A 19,819-nucleotide genomic window follows, 5' to 3' on the forward strand; every position below is an offset into this window, starting at 1 on the left:
GATGGAGTTATCAAAGTTACTATTTGGAGGAATCCTCCTTGTAGAGGGCCAGAACCCTGGAAAAATATCCAGGCTGGGGAATCTATTGTTTATATCATCATTATTTAATATCTAATTATTTGATATTTATTCAAATGCATAAGTTGTTCAAAGTCTTTAACTTCATATAGTAGCTAAATTAGGTCAGGAAGACCGGAGGTCACATCCCCTCTCAGATAAATTGGGTGAATCACTTAATGCCTTCGATAGCCACAAGCGACACTTGAACTTGCCAGTCTACTCTGGAGAAAGAAGTTTCCATGCTGGAAGGACCCATCACTGACAAGGTCAGCTCAAGATCCCTCCCCCAAACAAAGTGAACATTTCCAACTGGAGCCCCGTGCCCAGGGCCATCTTTTGTACAAGAGACAGCCATACACCACGTCCATTCTCCCTGACACAGAGACGTTAGCAGCCCCTGCAGCCACCCGTGTCATGTCCCAGTAAAAGAGACAAATTCAATCCAGACCAGGCTGCCAGGAGGAAGCCCAAACCTGGCACATCCCAGTGGGCAGGCAGACATGTGTCCCCCCCCCCCTCAACCCAAGAAGGAAGCCCCTGGCCACTTTGTGGCCATGGGAAGGCAAGAGTTTTACTCACCCGTGAGCGGGGTCCAGAGCGATGGCCCGAGGCTGGTCTAGGTCCTGCCAGAAAAGGACTTTCCTGGAGGTTCCGTTGAGGTTGGCCACCTCGATCCGGTTGGTTTCCGAGTCGGTCCAATAGAGCTTCTTCCCGATCCAATCACACGCCAAGCCATCGGGGGACACCAGGCCAGAGATGATGACGTTCTGCACTGCGCTCCCTGACTGGTTAAAGTACGTCTGCTTGATGGCCTCCTCGCTCACGTCCGTCCAGTAAATGACCCCCTGGGAGAACTGGAAGTCCACGGCAGCCGCATCCTCCAGGCCACTCACCACGATGTTCGACTCCAACTTGGCTCCTCCAGCGTCCACCAGCCTCACGTCCCGACGGTTGGCGAAGAGCAGGAGCGGGGAGGCTGCAAGATGGAGCAGAAACGGGGGACATCGTCAAGACGTGGCAGGCTACGACCCTGTGACCCCCAGGCCAAGGCCCGTCCCCCCCATCCAGAGATGTCGAGGTCAGCCGTGGAAGCAAAGGCTGCCCTGAGAAGAGATCACACCAGGGCCCAGCTCAAAGGTACCAGACAGGATTCGAATCCAAGCCCTCCCCCCGCCGTTCCAACAGGCAATGCCTTTCTCCATGAACAATTAGATCTCTAGAGAACCTTCCTTTAATGGGCAGAACAAAATGGGTTAGAGCCTGCTAGTGAGCTCCCCATGGGGGAGGCTTTTGTTCTGTAGACACCTGGTCCGCCTGTGCAGTGGAGCCACGGCCCACCCAGCTGTGTGCTCGGGTAGCTTTCCCACCTCTGAAAGGAAACGTGCAGCCCCACTATGTGCCCCCCTCACCCTGAGGACACGGCTCTGGGCGAAATGGCTGAAGTGGAGGGGAAGTGCTTTGGAGAGCAACAGCAGGTGTGGACCTTCCGTCACTGGGTCCAGCCAGCTGCAAGGCCCCAGAGCTGACATCTTTCCAAGAGCCCATGTGAGCCGGGCCATCTCCTTGCCTCGGGTGTCTGGGGTGGGCAGGGGTCTCCTCACTCACGGAGTCGACCCGGGACCCCAAGAGGCAACATAAGCCCAGCCAAAGCACGGGGGGATTTTACACATGCCTCTCCATATGACATCCACAGGATCCTACTAGAGCACCTCCCCTGGCCAGGGGCACGCTCTCTGAGGGAAAGCACTTCATTTCTGCCTGGAGCTGACACAACGCGGGTCGGCTCCTCCTGGACTGGGAGGAAAGCCCCCCAGATTTCACAGAACTCTCCCTAAATCAGCACCTTGTCCCGGGGATGCTTATTCGGGGACCAATGGCCTAGACCGGCAGTATCCAAAATGGGGGCCCATGGCCTGACCCCCAGTGGTGGGGGATCGGCCAATCAGAAGGGTCACAGCTCACCCTCCTGGGTAGCCAATCATGGCCTTTGTTAAAGCAACGTCTACACGCGCCTTCCAAAATCTGCCCACTTTCTCCATCCCTCTGTTCCTAAACCTCCTCTTCAGAACAAAGCGTCAGCCCACAGGCCCTTACACCCGACAGTGGCAGCTCAGGTCGGCCCAGTAGGAAAATGTGCTGCTCCCCCATCCCCCAATTCCAGGCTTAGATCCTGAAGCATCTTGGGGCTCCAGCAGGGCCCCCTGGAAGGCTTCCGGGCTAGGACCAGGCCACAGGATGGATGTCATGGCGGGGCCGGGCCATTCACCTAAGATCTTGTCACCCTCTTGCTCCCCGAGGCCACCCCTGCCTAACTTCGGTCCAACAGCACCGCTATCCTCCCAGCCACAGGCTCAACACCACCCGTAGAGCACCGTCAATCTGCTGCCGCACCCAGCAGACTCAGTCTTACTTCATGGGCTCCCCTGAAGTGCCCCCCTTCTCCCCCAGGTGGCCCCCACTCTGCTCCAGCTGGCATTGGGTCAGACCTTATCTCCCGTCCCAGCTCCTCTGACAGAGCTGCCTGGGGAACGGCCTCCAGGCCTCTCTGGGGAGGCTCAGCTTAGTCAGTGAATTCCTAGGGTCAGAGGCCAGGTTCCACTCCTGGGAAGGGGCCCGACATGAAGTGGGTCTCACTATCTTAGCTCTTTACAATTTCTGATTACTTAACAGTTCCTGTTATCCCCATTTCACAGACAAACTGAGGATTAGAGGGAAGCTTTTGACCCAGGGATACAGGGCTGGTAACTGCCACAGCTGGTCTCTAAAACCTCTAGGGGATCTTCTTAAAGATGGGAGCTGGGGGGCCCAGGGATAGAGTGCTGGGCCTGCAGTCAAGTAAACCTGAATTCAAATCTAGCCTCAGATGCTTCCTAGCTCTGATGCCATTTGACTTCTGTCTGCCTCAGTTTCCTCAACTGTAAAATGGACATCCTGACTGCTGAGATCCCTCCAGCTGCAAACCCAGGCTCCTCCATGAGGAAGAGTGTCAGGGCTTGAGTCAGGGAGATAAACTTTCCTGAGTTCAAATCCATCCTCTGACATTTCCTAGCCATGTGACCCTGGACATGTGACTTAACCCAGCCTGCCTCAGTTTCCTCATCAGCAAAATAAGCTGGAGAAGGAGCTGGACAACCCCTCTAGCCAAGCGGTGGGGCCCCAAAGAGTCGGCCGAGCAGCAGGGAAGCAAAGGCCCCACTGGGACCCCGGGGACCGGTCTGCCTTCAGGCCCGAGGGATGGGGGCTTGAGCCGTGCACCCTGCCCCAGAGGACCATCTCCCGAGAGAAGGAAAGCCGCCCGAGCTGCAGCCTCTGGCTCCAGCACAAAACCTCGTCCTCTCACTTCTGCTGGGCTCACCACCCAAACTGGAAAGACGGCATTTTTTGCCCCCTTCCAGAGACCGTGTGTTCCTGCTGGGAGGCGCCCGGGCGGTCACGTCCTCCCTCTCCAAGGCAAACGGTGAAAACCTTCTGGGCTTGCCGTCGGCTCCCAGGCTTCGGGCTCCCTCCCTCAGAGCGAGAAGCTAGAAGCAGCGGGCATGGCCTTCGGTGAATGAGGCTTAAAGAGCGGGGGGGGGGGGGGGGGGGGGGGGGGGGGGGGGGGGGGGGGGGGGGGGGGACAAACCAGCCCACACCTGCCCCGTTCCTCTAGAAACTGGGCCTCCAAAGGCCAATGAGCTGAGGTGCTTAAAAACTCATCTGCCGGCTGCCTGGAGCACTGGGGGGGAAAGCATAATGATAATCATTTTGCAGATGGGGAAACTGAGGCTCAGAAAGGTGACAAGGTCACAGAGCTGGAAGGGGCAGAGCCAGGATGGGAGGGGACTTAGAATCCCTTTATTTTGCCAATGAGATCACATACTAGGTGAGCGCAGAGTGTCAGAGCCAAGGTCAGAACTCGAATGAAGGTCTTAGGGCCGCAGATTAGAGCTGGCAGGAAATTGGGGGGGGGGGACAGACAGAGGACTGTAGTCCAACCTCCTAATTTTACAACTGAGGAAACTGAGGTTAGCCATTAAGCTGTGTTGCCTCTCACTACTTTGGCCCAGTTTGGGCTCTGGCTTTCACCAGTAAAGGGAACATCACAGGAGGGGCATCTTGTGCCAGTCCCAGCGGGCACCTCCCCTGCCGGGGGGGCCTGGGACTCACCGAGGGCACTGAGCCACGTTAGTGCATGATTGGGAAATAAAGAAAACTACAATCGAACCCGGAGAACAGGAAGACGTGGCCTTCTGAGCCAGCGCAGGCAGGCAGAGGCTCACCTTTCTCCCGGGGGCCGGCTCTGCTCTGAGAGGCGCGGTGACCTGCCCGGAGTCACACAGCCAGGGTCTGGCTCAGCCCACAATATGGGGACTTGCTTCAAATACACCATCAAATGCATGCAACTCAACCAACTAAGCTTCTCAGCGGACACCTGCAGGGGCAGAGGGGCAGCCGGGCAGAGGGGCAGTGGGGCAGTGGGACAGTGGAGCAGCAAGGCAGCCAGGCAGAGGGGCAGTGGGGCAGTGGGACAGTGGAGCAGCAGGGCAGCCGGGCAGAGGGGTAACAGGGCAGCGGGGCAGGGGGGCAGCTGGGCAATAGGACAGAGGGGCAGCAGGGCAGCAGAGCAGCTGGGCAGTGGGGCAGAGGGGCAGTGAGCTTAGAACCAAAAGGCCGGGACCGGAAAGCAGACTTGACCACTGTACTTGGCCGGGTGCTGCCACCCAGAAACATGTCCCTTCTCTGTACAAGACCATGGTGGGGGCTGGATGATCCAGGAAGCTCCCTCCCCCACTCAATGCTCCCCCAACTCGACTTCCTTAAACACGGTATCCTCCTGCCCTGGCACAACGTGAGCTCCCCAAGGGAGGGGCTTTTGGGGGGCTGTGTATCCTTGGCAAGGTGCCCAAGAGTAGAGCGCTTGCCCATCTGCTCGCTGACCTTGGCAAGAAGACCCTCTTTGCATGTTAGAATGTGGAAAACCATATGGGCGGAGCCTTGCTGACCTCAGCACCCGCTGCCCACGCACCCGCTTAGTCTTTAGGAGCAGGGACTGGGTTTGCCCCTCTCTGTACCCCCGGTGCTGAGCACGGTGCCTGGCACACAGTCGGGGCTTAATAAATGCTTGCTGACCAACTCTCCCACCGTGGGAGGATGATCGTTAATTAACCTGCCTTCTTGCTTCCATTTCTCTAATTGCTTTAAGTGCGGCTAATATGGGTACATGTCGGTGCAGGAGCCAGCAGAACGACGCCTGCCTGGACCCATGTGAGCGGCCCCAGCTCCAGAGCCGGCTCCGGCCTCCACAGACCAGGACAGAGGCCCCGGCTCCAGAGCCGGCCGGAGCCCCTGCTCCAGCTGGGGAGGGGAAGCCAGGCCCTGGGAAGAGGAACAAACACGAGAGGAAAGATCTGAGAAGGAAGGAAATGAGGAAGAAAGAGCACAAGAGGAGGAAGAAGAGAAGGAACAGACATGGAACCTGCCCCGTGACGTCAACCATGGGGCTCTGTCCAAGGCATCTGGTCTCCTTGAGCCTCAGTTTCCTTCTCTGTAAAGTGGAAAGTGATCACATCAGCACTGCCCGGGGCCAAGGAGGCTGGGAAAGAACCCTTAGTAACTCATAGCTCCCACAGGCGCACTGTGCACACTCACAGGCACACTCACAGGCACACAGGGTCTGGGGATGGCCAGAGGTCAGAGGACCCCCAGAAGGCCTCACTGTGGGGAGATGGGGCTGGAGACCCAATATTTGCTGCTACTTCTTAGATCCCACCATGAAAACAGCCTCAGAGACAAGTGAGAGAAACCAGTCACTAGGGGTGAGATATAAAGTCTGACGGGGGGGGAGGGGAGGGGGGAAGAGAGAGGTGGGGGGGGAGAGAAAACAGACAGAGACAGAGACAGACATAGAGAATAAGAGACAGAGAGGGAAGAGGAAGAGGAGGGACAGAGAGACAGAGACAGAGAGAGGGGGAGACAGAGACCCGAGAAAGAAGGGGAGACAGAGGAGGAGGAGAGGGTGGGGAGACAAAGGGAGAGGGGGAGAGGGCCCCAAGCTGCTTGAGGCCTGTCACAACAGCCACTCTTTATAGCGAGAACCACTAACAGAAGGCGGGGCTTCTCTTCGGCCACAGCCTGCATCCCCCCTTTTACAGGTCACCCCAAGACCAGCCCAAATCGGGGTAACCCATCCCCGGTGCCCCCACAGGGTCAGTCTGGGCCCATTTAGATTCCCAAGCGCTACACGATGCCTCGCTGGGGTCCGGAGGGTTGGGGGGGGCCCAGCTACTGGGGACCTCGAGGGATCCTGAGAGCTCAGAGGAATCTACAACAGGACCCCTGCCCCCATGGAGCCTCCAGTCTGGGCAGAGGCCCCCTGACAATGGAGCCTAGCAGAGCCCCAGAGGATTCTGGGATGAGCAGAAAGCCTGGAGCTGGAGGGGCCCCCAAGAGCAGCGAGTCCAGCCCCAGGGAGAGCTCTTGGGTGAGGAGCCCCCTGTCCCCCATTCTGAGCCAGCCCCTCCCCCCAGCTCCCCTCCAGATCCCAGCGAGGCACCCATGTAGCGCTTAGGAATCTAAATGGGCCCGGACTGACCCTGTAGGGGCGCTGGGGACGGGTTGCCTAGAATTGGGCTGGGCTTGGGGTGACCTGTAAAGGGGGGGAATGCAGCCCCGGGGGGCCAGCAGAGCCCAGCCCAATCCCCGTCCCCTTCCAGTCCCGCAGCCTCTGCAGTGCCCCCTCCCCTCAATGTGTGAAACCCCCCCCCCCAGGGTTAAACCTCCCCAGGGCCTGCAGCTATTCCAGGACTTTCCCCCTCAAAGCCCCTAGAAGGTCTACACCAAAGGAGAAGCATTTAAAATGGAAATTATTGGGGGGGGGGGGAAGTCCCTAGCATCTTCCTTAGTCCAAAATGGCCAAGGCTGGGGGAGGAGCCTCTGCCGGAAGGGCTGTGCTCCCAGCCCCCTCCCCCCTCTGCTGGGGTGCAGCCTCTGGGCGGGGCTCATGATCTGAGAGTGCAGGGAGAACAGAGAAGGGGGCCAGAGCCACCAGTCCTCCCTCCCCCCCAGCCTGGAAGGGAAGAGCCTCAATCCCTCCAACGAGTAGATGAGGAAACTGAGGTCCTATGATTTCTCCAGAGCAGGAGGGGAGCAGTGACATCACCTGGTTTTACAGACGGAAAGGGAGGGGGGAGAGGAACTGATTTCAAATGGACAACTGCTCCATGACAGGAAAGATGGGGGGGGCTGCCCTCAGGGAACCTCCGTTCTGGAGGGGGCAAAATGAGTGCATGGGTGATTGGGGGGACATCAGGGCAGACTTCCTGTAGGAGGAGCTCCAGAGTGGAGTCCTAGAAGTTGGGGATCCTGGGAGCCAGAAGGGAAGACATTCCAGGCATATGGGGGGCAGCTGGAGTCCCCAAGTGTGGGGAGCAACTGAAGCTCCCCCAAATGTGAGGAGCAGCTGGAGCCTCCTGAATATGAGAAGCAGCTGGGGCCCCCAAATGTGAGAAGCAGCTGGAGCCCCAAGTATGAGGAGCAGCTGGGGCCCCCACCCTTGGCTGGGCTGGGAGCAAAGGACAGAAGTGGCTCCAAAGGCCAGAGGCGGTTCTCCCTCATCCTGGGGGTGACGGGCAGCCACTAAAGGTTACTGGGGAGAGCAGCAGAAACCTCGGAAGCTGCTGGGAGGCTGGACTGGAGAAGCCAGAGGCTTGAGGCCCAGGGGCCAGGGAGAGGCTCATTGGGGGAAGAGTAGGCAGAGGCAGCTGAGTGGCTGGGACGGTCTCTGGGGTTTCAGGCTCAGGCCCCGGCCGGGGGTCGGTGTCCCAAAAGCCGACGTGGCCCAGAGGGCCCGGGTCTGAGGTTCCCTCTCGGCCCGGCGTCGGCACGTGTTCGGCCACGGGGCCAGGGACAGGATGTGCGCACCACGGGCCCAAAGCGTGCCCAGCTTGGCCATTGTGGCTCGGCGTGACTCCGGGATGGCCGGGGCGAGCGCCCACAACTCCGTCTGAGCCGCCTTTGCCCGGAGCCTCGGGCCTAATGAGCAGGTTCGGCGGGAGGGCCGAGCAAACTGCATCCTCCAGCGCCCAGCCGGGCTGGCAAGCCTGCACTTTGGGCTCCGAACGCTCTTATTTGCCCAAAATATAGCCTGCTGATTACACACACGCCATCCCGGGCCGGCTCCCGGCCGTGCCCATCGTCCAGGGCAGGGGGGGCTCAAGGAAGGCTCCGGGCTAAAGATAACTTGCAATCACCAGACTCCGTTTGGTGGCCAGCTCTTGGGCCGAGTGGGGCCAACTGGGCAGCAGGAGCCCAGAGGAGCCAGGGAGAGGGGGCATGCCTGGCATCAGAAGCCCAGGCCGGGCTCTCCTGGGCAGCGGCCTGCCCCTCTGAGCCCCTGAGCTTCTCGGGAGCTGCACCTCGCAGATCTGGCGCTGGGGGAGATAACCTGGCCCCAAACTCCTTAAACTGGGAGGGGGGGGTGATCCCATGGGGGGTCACAGAAAACAGCAACAAGGCCATGCTTTAATTCTTGACGTAAAAATAAACAAGCTCAGGTAGCGCCTCAGCAGGCAAAATTACACGTGTAAATTTCTACCATAAAAATTGTACAACCAACTATGAATTCCAGATCGATCTCCCTGGGACGCATTATCAGTCAATATTTGGTTTGTGTACCTACTATACACATATATGTGTGTGTATGTATATTATCTATTTATATGCCCAGCGCCACGCCAACATTTCTTGAGTGAAAAGGGGAAAAGTTTAAAAGTCCTGATCTAGTACAAGCTACTCCTTTGCCTCAGGAGGACCCTGGAAATGACCTGTCTAAGGTCTCACAGCCAGTGAATGACAGAGCAGGGACTTAGGTGGTACAGGAGACAGAGTGGTGGCCTGGAGGCAGGATGACCGGAGTTCAAATGTGCTCTCAGACACATACTTGGCTATGTGGCCCTGAGCAAGTCGCTTACCTTCTGTTTGCCTCAGTTTCCTCAACTGTAAAATGGGGATAAGAGTGCATCACTCACAACACTTAGTAGAGTCAAATCAGACAATGGTTGTAAAGCAGCTGGCGCACAGGAAGCACCATAGAAGCGTTATTTATTATTGTTATAATTATTATAATCCACATTCTGTGACTACAGAGCCAGGCTTCTTTCTATGGTGCTGATCTAGGCTAGGCACTTAGGGACCTAGAAGGCCAGGCACTTAAGGATCTAGAAAGCTGGCACTTGGGGACCTAGAAGGCTGGGCCTGCCAAGCATTCCCACTATGAATATTGAGACTTGGTTTCTCCTGGAGGATTCTGGGACCAACAGAACCATAGGAGCTGGGACGGAATAGAAATATGTAACAAATGGCCAAGGAGGACAAAGAGAGGGTGAAGGGCAGGAAGAGAAGACAGCTCTGGCTATGGGGGGGGGGGGGGGGCCTTAAAAATACACACACGCTTCCTTGTGAAGGAGCTAATTGAATAATGAGGAGAGGCAGGAGACTGGCTCAGAAAAGTACCCGGAGGTCAGATGGCTTCCTTTTGCCTCAGGAAGTAATCTGGGTGCCAATCCTGCCTTTGCGACCTTTGGGATCCAAGCTAAGCTGCCTAGCCCTTTCTGAGCCTTAGTTTACCTGTCTGTAAAACAAGGCTGGGCTCCTTAATCCCAGACACCCCTCCCCTCGGATCTACAATGAATCAAAAGGGCCCAAGAATAACAGAAAATAGAGCGACGGGAAGGAAGGAAGGGGAAGGTTCAGGGAAGGAGTCTGGACATGTGTTAAGTGTCCTGGGGTCGGGGGGAGGGACCCACAAGGCTCAGTTGGAGTGAAGCCAACAAAGCTACTCAACCCTGTGCTAAGGCTCTGAGCCCCCCTGCAAGGGGGCTCCGCTCCAGCTCCCCCCAAACCAGGACAAAGTCCCCTCCTCCCCGGCAGATGCTGGAGGACAAGGGCGCTGTCTTTTTTTTGGGGGGGGGCGGGGTGACACTATCCCCATCGTGCCTGTTCCCTCCAAAGATGCAGATCAGCCACCTGGCTGCAATGCCCGGGGAGCAGCGATCTCGGGGGCACCGAGAGCCCGGCTCCCGCAGGGAGGTCCTGCCCTCCGGCCTCGCTCCTGCCCCAGCTCCCCTGGGAAGCCAGGAATGATCCGTGCTGAGTGTGAGCAGAGCCCCCCCCCCCCAACGAGGGCCCGGGAAGGCCTCCCCCCCACCCCACCCCCTGTGGATGGCTCCAAGAAGCACCGGCTGACAGGTGAGTGCTGGGGCAACCAGGGAGTCCCAGGGGTCCCAGAAAGCCAGCGCCCCGGCTGCCCCTCCCTCCTTCCCTCCCTCCCTCCCCGAGGGCGGGGCTGTCCTGGGGCCTGGGGAGGAAGAGTGGGACTGGTCAGGAGGGGTCCAATCCTACCTGGCCAAGGGAAACAAAGTAGCGAGGGAGGGGAAGAGAGCTAGGGGCTGGGGGGGAGGGAAGAACTAGGAAGGCTTGAGCCAAGAGATACAAAGTATCATTGGTGAGGAAGAGAGTGTTGGAAGGGGGAGGAGGGATGGCTCTGAGTTCAAAGAGATACAAAGTATCATTGGTGGGGGAGGCTGGGGCTGAGGGGGGAAAACTAGGAATGGTTTTAGCGGAGGGATACAAAGTAACATTGATGAGGAAGGAGAGGGGAAACGGATGGCTCTGAGCTCAAAGGGAATACAATGTAACTTTGGTGGGGGAGAAAGTGCTGGGAGGCTGGAGGGGGGGGGGGGCGGGGAAGAACCAGGAATATTTTGAGCTGAGCCTTGAAGGGAACAAGACTCACAAGTGAAAAGGGAGAGGGCTCGGCCTAAGCAAAGGCCCAGCAGTGGGAAATGGGAAATCCCCTAGGAGAGATCTGGGGATGCTGCAAATAACAGAGAAGAGAAGCTGAGAGCCACAGCAGCTCCAACAGAATGTGCACCGGGGTTGGGTGGCCGGGCCCCTGACAAACTGTCTCTCTGATCTCCATTAACGTAATCATTTCCAGAGCCACGGGCTTGTTTTTCTCTTGTTGTGTCATGAACCAGAGACCTCGGTTCAGATCCAGACTGTGCTTTTGTGTGACCTTGGACCAATCACAATTCCCTGAGCCTCAGTTTCCCCAACTGTAAAATGAGGGGGGGTGGGCTAGATCCGTTCCCAGGTCCCTTGCGGCCCTAAATCGATCATTCCCCGGCGGCTCCCCAGCTGTTACACAACTTAATGATCTGGCCCGAATGCTCCCATTTCCTGCCTTTTGCCTCTTTGATCCCAAAAACTCTGGAACTTCCCCCAAGATCTGCTGGGATATTAGCATTCTAGAGGAGGCGCGGGAGGAAGCTGCTAAACAGCACGTCCTCCGGGAGCCAAAGAACTCCCGGGCCAGAGGACCATGATCCCACTGAGGGGGAGAGCTGTTCCCAGGACGGAGGGGGGCCCAAGGCTGATGGGAGGAAGTTTCTCCCTGAGACAGAGGCCCATCTCTTAACTAATGTGTTGGAGGCCGAAGTCTGGCATCCCTTATCTCCTAGCATCCCCCAACTCCAGCATCCCCCCTAGCATCCCTCATCTCCCAACATCCCCCATCTCCCAGCATCCCCCGTCTCCCAGTACCTCCCATCTCCCAGCATCCCCCAGCATCCCCCATCTCCCAGCATCCCCCACTTCCCAGCATTCCCCTTTCTCCCAGCATCCCCCATCTCCAGGATAGAAATCCAATGTGCCTCAGAGGAGGTGGCTGCATATGTGAACTGTGCAGAGAAAGGAGGAAGGAGGATTCCCCCCCCCCGGGGGGGGGGGTGGCGCAAACCAAAGAGCAGTCAGCCTGGCAACAAGAGCAAGAACCAGCCAAGAAAAGGCCAAGCCCGGGCCCCTGGCACCGAGAAGGTGGCCCCCAGCCCGGCAGGCCGACCTGGGGCACAGGATGGGCGGCAGTGGAGGCCACAGACCTGCCCTGGATGGGACAGAGGGCCTCGCTCCAGCTGCCCGGCGCTTTTATTACCTTTTCGCCAGCTTTCAATATAATCTGTTTCCCTCATGGTCCGCTATCACTATTCTGTGCTCTTTAAAACCTGGCTGCGACAGACATCCGCAGTTTCACTAGACCGCTGCCCCGTGGGCAGTCACCTCGAGGTGCCGGAGAAGGGAAGTGCCGGGACAGGACAGGACACTTCCTGGCACACTGGGGAAAGTTTGTGACTCCAGTGTGCCTAGCACAGTGCATGGTACTGGGCATGTGCTTGGTAGAAGCTTCTTGGATGATCCAAACCAGTCCCAATTGTTCGGCGATGAAGAGAGCCGGCTACACCCACAGAGACACTCTGGGAAATGAGTGTGGAACACGACAGAGCAGTTGCACTCTTTCTGTTATTGTTCGCTTACATTCTTGTTTTCCTTCCCAGGTTATTTTTACCTTCTTTCTAAATCTGCTCTTTCTTGTGCAACAAGACAACTGTATGGACATGTATACATACATTGTATTTAAGATATACTTTAACATATTTAACATGTATTGGTCTCCCTGCCATCTGGGGGAGGGGATCAGGGGAGGAGGGGAAAAGTTAGAACAGAAGTTTTTGCAAGGGTCAGTGCTGAAAAATTACCCAGGCATGTGTTTTGTAAATAAAAAGCTAAAATTTAAAAAAAAAGTAAAAGTTTCTTGGCTACACAGGGATCACGTGTCTTCCTGTAAGGATTTGGAAGAAAGGCAGACACCATCCATCCATGGCTATTCTTTTTTTTTTTTGGGGGGGGGGGGCTGAAGCAATTGGGGTTAAGTGACTTGCCCAGGGTCACCCTGCCAGGAAGTGTTAAGTGTCTGAGCCCAGATTTGAACTCGGGTCCAGACGCTCGGGTCCCCCCAAGCCCCTCCAGATGCTCGGGTCTGGCTTGGCCCTGCCAGAAACAGCTAATCTATCGATTAGTTCTTAACAGAAAAAGCTGCCAAGAGAAGGATCTGGGGCCTGGTGTGTGGATGATTCCAATGACAGGAAGAGCTGTCCTGGGAGGCAGTGAATGTCCCATCTCTGGAGAGAACTCTCTTGTCACCATCCTCCAGAATCTTTTCAGAGTCTCGGGAGCTTGCCCGGGGAATGCCGCCTGCCAGGGCTTCCCCACAGAGCCCCGCTGGGCAGGAAGTGCCCGATACAGCGTAAAACCTGGGAAAGGAGCCCCAGTTGGGTTTGGTTTGAGGAGCTTCTCAATGGGCTCTCCCCGGGGCCCGAGCCCCCTCCTGCTGTGTCAGAAGGAAGGGCCTGGCCGAGGGTCTCGTGGGCCCTGGCAGCTGGAGTGTGGCCCCTGCCCCCACAGGAGACCCTCAGCAGGGGGAGCTCAGCCACCCCGAGCGGGCCTCATCCCGATTCTTCCTTTTCCAGGACGCTAGCTCCATCCTTTTCTTTCTGAACGTCCATAGCGCGCCAGGGTCAGACACAAAGTGGGCTTGTGTTCGCCAGGTTTTCCTTCCAGATGTTCCATGGCTCTCCCCAGACGCACGTGGATCAAGCCGAGTTCTCTTGTTCGGCCTTTTGCTCAGAACAATATGCCCTCTGTGGTCCAACAGAGCCGGGAAAACTAAGGCGTAGCTGCATCCACAGGGCTCGGGACAGTGTCCGGCACATGGAGAAGCGCGAGGAACACACTGACGGGCCACCTGCCCGCGGGACAGTCAGAGACTCTGGTCTCCTGCTTTTTTGGGGAGTGGGCTGTTCTGCAGTTGGGGTACAACTGCACCGAGTCCTGGAGCAGGAACCCGGGCCAGGCCAGGCTCCTGCCTGTGCCCCCAGAGCAAGGCCCTCACACAGAGCCTGAGGCCCAGGACGGCCTGCCCTGGCACGAGGGGGCCCCGCCTAGAGGACCGAAGTCCCTACCCCCCCCCCCCGGCCCTCTCAGATCACCGCGGCTTTAGGAAAGTTCTCGCCGTTTGCTCCTCATGCCGGAAGCGGGACGTCCAGGCAGGGCCCAGAGAACAGCATCCAGCAAGGAAACCCTCAAACGTGGCCGCTTCTTCAGACCCTTCACATGCAGGCTCGGGCATGGGCAGCAAGAGGAAGGCCGAGCTTTATCAGTCCCTCCATGCCGGCAGTCCTGGCCCAGAGGTTTCCGAGGCGACATCCTCCCACCCACCTGTCCAAACAGCCCGGTGGCCCACTACCACCACGGCCCCCGGCACACAGGGGAACAGGAAGCAGGACAATGGGTCTGTGTGGGAATGGACAGGCTCCGGCCAAGCAAGGTCGCCCGGACCGATGCTCGGGAGAGAGAAGCGGCCCCAAGGGAAGGATGCACGCTGGGATGCGGCAGGAGGCCCTGCCAGCGCCTGCCAGAGCATCCGGGAAGAACAATGGCGAGCTAAGGCTTGCACGGGCCCGAAGGTCTGCAGAGCCCTTTACCTCAGCCTCTCCTCCGAAGCCTCCCAAGAGACGGGTCCTATAACTGTGGTGAACCCCAGTGCAAGATGGAAAAACTGAGGCTCTGAGAGACGAAGCTGAACCAAGGGGCAAACAGGAGGTGTTTATTAAGCACTTAGCTATGTGGACAGAGGGCCAGGCCTGGAGTCGGGAAGACTAATCTCAAGTTCAAATCCAGCCTCACACCCTCACTAGCTGTGTGACCCTGAACAAGTCACTTTACCCAGTTTGCCTCAGTATCCTCCCCTGTAAAATGAGATAGAGAAGGAAATGGCAAACCGCTCCAAGATCTTTGGCAAGAAATCCCGTGGACAGTACAGGTGTCACGTTGTCCCCGGGCCAGGAAGAGTTGGACACGGCTGAACAGCAAGCCATTTAACAAAGCGGAGGGGGCGGGATTTAACTTCAGCTACTGATGGGTCAGTTTATTAAATCTCAACTTATTCCACACTAATTAAGCACCAAAGCTGGCGTCCCTCTCTCCCTCTCTCCCTCCCTTGGCTCATGTGTTGTTTTTCCTTTTCTTTTTAAAATATATTTTGATTTGGTTTTGTTCAGTATTTTTCAATTACACTTTTACAAATCTGAGTCCCAAATGTTCTCCCCCTTCTACTCATCGAGAAGACGAGCAAGATTTTTATTTGTTTCTGTCAATTTGCCCCTTACAAGCACCCTGGGGGGCAGGCCCTTTGTTACAGCCATTTTCCAGCTGAGAAAACCAAGAGCCGGCAAGACGCTGTGACTTGGCCAGGGACACATGCTGCTGGGAGGGTCTGAGGCCAGGTTTAAGTGGAGATTTTCCCAACCCCAGGCCCAGAGCTGTGTCCGCCTCGCACCAGCTGCCTGTGGAAGCCGCATGTGTCCCCGACCTGGCTCCCACCCTCCCGATCGCAGGCTTCCCAACCCAGGCGGCTCCCCACGCCCGAGGCCTCTGGCAGGAGCGGGCTTGCCCCGCGCCCCTCCCAGCAGGCGCTCACTCTCTGCCCCTCTTCCGAGGAGGGGGTCCGAGGGGCCTCTCGTACTCCCGAACCTCCGGGCCGGCCGAGGCACTCGCCCGGAGAGAGGTAGAAGCTCAGCCAGGGACACGGGGCCCAAGTCGGCCAATGGCAGACAGGCCCTGGAACCCGGGCCCCCGCTCCCAGGCCCATGTTTTCCACATCCAGCAACAATAACCCGATCGCTGCCTGAAATAGTGCGAGAGCCCGCTGGCTTCCCCCGACAGGAAAAGCCCTGGGTAACCCCATAACCACAGGCTTCCTGGGCTGGGGTTTGGGACTCTGCTGACTTAACAGCCCGAGGGAAGAGCTGGGAGCTCGGGCCTTGTCTCGAGAGGGAGCGGGGGCCCGATCCAGGCTCAGGAAGGGAGGAAGCCACACCAGGACCCAAGGCTGCGGACCCACGGAAAGCCCGCGGACACAAATCATCTCGGGGTGCCCCTCCTCCTCCACAAGGGCCTTCAACCATGGGGACCTCTGCTAAGTCAGCACATACACCCTGCAGGGAAGGAGAATAATTCAGGGCTAAACCGTGTGACTGAGGGCAGGGGGTCCTGGGAAGGGGGAGACGGCGGGCGGGGGGCAGGCAGGCAGCTCGCGGGTGTTGGAGGGGCAACAGGACGTGGCGTGTCAGACCAAAGGCTCAGGTAACTTACGCCTGCCGTTGTCCGGCCCCGTCTGACTTGGGCTTTTCTTGACATAGATACCAGAGCGGTTGCCCTCTCCTTCTCCAATGCATTTTACAGACAAGGGAACTGAGGCAAGCAGGGTCAGTGACTTGCCCAGTGTCATAAAGCTGGCAATTTGGGCGCCAACTGCATCGATTCAAGCCTGAAGCCAAGAGTGCAAGATCAGCGGTCTCCGAACTGGGCAGACTCGTGGGAGAGGCTCTGGGTAAATAAGCAAGCACTTGGGAGAGTCAGACAGACAGACAGACAGACAGACAGAAAGCTGGGGGGAAGAAGACACTACTGGAGGGCGGAGGGAGGCCTTGTCCTCAGTCCGCTCTTAAAGGAGCCGGAGAAGCTGAGAGACGGAAAGCTGTGGCACAGAGACGCCGGAGGGGCCGGGGGTGTATGTGGAGGGCAGGGGAAGGCAAGAAAGGGGGCGAGGGCAGCTGTGGGGCAAGAGGATTTGCCCCTGGGGCCATGGACCAGCAGCTTCTAGCATCAAAGTGGAACGCCAGCTGTCCGGTCGCTGAGGAGGGATCCTGGGCCGAGGACATCAGTCCAAAGGAACGAGAGGCTGTGGGGACACCGAGCCATGGTGGCCACGAGGTGGGCACCGGGAAGACTGGCAGAATGGAGTACTCCCCACAGGGAGAGGCAGAGGTTCTAATCCCAGCTCTGTCAGTGGGCAAACCCCTCCCGCCCATCCGGAAATGGGGGAATGAGACAAGACGGGCCTGGGGCGCTGGGGAGGGGGCAAAGCTTGCGAGACCCAGAGGCTGAGGATCTGGTGCCCCAAAGTGGAGGCTCAATGCCCACCCTCGGAGCTTTCTCCCTTTGCATCAGCACTTCTACCAACATAGGGAGGGGCTTGGGGCCTTTGGACTCCAGCCGTTCACGGGGATCTCATCCAACCCTCGGCAGAATAAAAATCTCCAAAGAAAGCGGTCTTCCCATGGGCTCAGAGACCTCCAAGGAGAGCCCCTCTCCCCCCGAGCGGCTCCAATGGCCAGGACAGGAGTGCCCAGAAATGCCTCAGAAAAGGGACCAACACGAATGAAAATTCACCCGACAGAGACCACGTGAATTTGAGGTTTTCTATGGCAATACGCAGCCGGAAGGGCACTTTCCCATCTGAGTTTGGCACCCTGGACCTCAGGACTATCTGCCTCCCTGAGACCTCCAGCCCTGAAACAACCCATTGCTCTGGGGACTAGTCCAGGCTAATGCCTCGTGCCCGGCCCTGGAAGCCCAGGGGATCCGGCCACGTCTTCCTTAAATCTTCTCTTTGCTTCAACTGCACCGAGATTCCCTGAACCTGCTGGCTGGAAGTGGCCCCGGAAGCCCCCAACCCAGCCTGTCCTGGAGAATTCCCTGCACGCATTCCCAACGAGGGGCCTGACAGCCTGAGCTCCCGGGCGTATCGGAGCAGCCCCCCCGGCGTGTCAGAGCAGCCCCCCCAGTGTCGGAACAGCCCCCCCGGCGTGACCCCAAACTCGTCTTGCAGCTGAGGGTACTCTGCCCAGCATCAGGGGGGTCTTCACTGTCAGGTCTGCCCGGCTTTGCTCAGCCCTCATCTGCCCACTCTTCCTCCCTCTCTCCCTCCCTTCCAGCCTTTTAGCCTTCCTCCCTTCCTTTCCTTTCCTTTTCCTGCCTTCTTCTTACATCTTTCCTTCTTCTTTTCTTTCCTTCCTTCCTCTCTCCCTCCCTTCCCTCCTTTATCTTCTCCTTTCCTTCCTCTCTCCCTTCCTTTCATCCATTCTTTCTTCTTTCCTTCCTCTCTCCCTCCCTTCCTTCTTCCCTTCTTTCCTAACCTTCCCTTCCAATCCTTCCTTCTATCCTTTCAGCTTTCCTTCCTTCCTCACTCCCTTATTTTGATCCTTTCATCCATCGCTTCTCCTTCTCTCCTTTCTTTTCTCTCCTTCCTTCTTTCCTTCCTCTCCCCCCCTTTCCTTCCCTCCCTCTCTCCCTTCCTTTCATCCTTCCTTCTTTGCTCCCTCTCTCCTTTCCTTCTTCCTTCCTTTTTTCCTAGGAAGTTGGGCTTACGTGACTTGCCCAGGTCACACAGCCATGCCGCCCTTCCTGACCCCTGTGTAGCCTTTGACACCACTGAATGCCTTCTTCTAATAACAGCTAACACTTATATAGCGCCTACTACACGCCAGGCCCCAGGCTGGCCACTTCACAATCACCATCATGTTTCATCCTCACAACAACTCTGGGAAGTGGATGCTATTATTAATCCTCATTTTACAGATGAAAAAACTGAGACTCAGAAAGGGCCAAGGGCCTAACCGCCCGGCAGCTCGGGAAGGCGGGCACAGGGGCAGCCCCCTGCCCTGCCTGGAGCCTCCATCCCAGCGTCCTCCTGGATGGACGACCCCCCTCAGCTCGCCGCTGCCAAAACACGCCGGGCCTTGCTCATGGACACTGGGCATTCGCAGCGAGTTTCTCCGTTTTTCTCCCCAATCCCCAGGGACATGGACATGGACCCAGTGACCGGGCCCAGGTTCCAGGCCCTCTGAGCTAGAACTTACTGAGGGAGGATCCGGGGTGGGCCCCACATCCCCAGCCCTGCCATGTGTAGGTGCTTAATAAAGTGTTGTTGGTGGACAGGCACCGAGCACAGATAATAATCGGGGCAGCGCAGGGAGAACCCAATTCAGATGGGGCCTCCGACACTCACTAGCCGTGGGAGCCTTCCCTGGCTGTCTCAGTTTCCTCATCTGTAAAATGAGCCGGAGAAGGAAGTGGCCAGCCCGAGTCTCTGCCAAGAAATGGGGTCACGGAGGGGCAGCAAGAGTCGGGTGCAGGGCAGCCCTCCCCAAGCGTCCCTGGGTGCCAGAGGAGCTGGGTTCGGATCCTGCTTTGGCTGCCTCCTCCCCCCTCCCCCACCCCCCATCATTTCCACTTCTCGGCCCCCGCTCTGCATACAGGTTCCGGGACCTCGGCGGGCCCTTCTGGCTCCCAAGCCACGAGCAGAATGACAAGAAGGCCCCAGATGGGGCGTCTGAAGTCCCCAACTTTGCCCGCCTCAATAAGCTCGGCAAGTCTCTTCAGTCGCCTGGGCCTGTTTCCCATCGGCCAAGAGGAGCCCCACGGTCCCGGCCTCCCGCTGTGCTGCCATGAATGGGGACAGGCTCAGGACAAGCACATCTGAGGGGCCCACAGGATGTCCTGAGTTGGATCTCCTGGGTAGGGGGAGTGAAAGGAGCCCTCCCCCCCAGAGGCTGACCTTGGGGAGCAGCGAAGGGCAGGAGCCGAACTTTCTCCGGGAGCCCCGAATGCCAGACTGAGCTCCTGGACGACAGACACAAGGTGAGAAAAGCCGCTGGCAGCCCTTTCCATAAGCGTCATTTTCTGAGGTTCAGACTGGGGGAAGGCCCCAGTCACACAAGAACATCATTCACCCAAATCCGGTCCCCCAACGTCAGCAGAGAGCTGAAAGCTTGAAAAGGATCCAGGCAAGAAACTGAGGCACAAGCCGAGAGGAAGAGCAGAGCGGGGGAGGGACCGGCCTGCGGTCACCCCGCTGCAGAATGCAGAGGGACGATCCAAGTCCCGGCTCTCCGGTGCCAATTCCAGGCCTTGCCCAGTCACAGGACAGCCAACCCCCCACTTAAGTGGTCCCAGATGTCAGGAGATGCAACGTGACAGGGACCAGGCCTGTGACAGAGGGGCCCCGCACGGAAACAATCCACAGCCCCCGGTGTCCTGGGCCGGG

At 57.8% G+C, this 19,819-nt stretch overlaps 1 protein-coding gene across 1 annotated transcript in view; it reads right to left on the reverse strand.

The window, feature by feature from the left end:
• Positions 1–19,819, reverse strand: part of LRP5 (LDL receptor related protein 5) — a 103,891-nt gene that overhangs the window by 76,055 nt on the left and 8,017 nt on the right. Inside the window, exon 2 of the mRNA XM_031943612.1 lies at positions 640–1,036. Coding sequence (XP_031799472.1) covers positions 640–1,036 — 397 coding nt within the window. The remainder of the gene's footprint in view (positions 1–639; positions 1,037–19,819) is intronic.

This window comes from Sarcophilus harrisii, chromosome 6 (genome assembly GCF_902635505.1).
Source record: "Sarcophilus harrisii chromosome 6, mSarHar1.11, whole genome shotgun sequence".
Classification (NCBI taxonomy): Eukaryota; Metazoa; Chordata; class Mammalia; order Dasyuromorphia; family Dasyuridae; genus Sarcophilus; species Sarcophilus harrisii.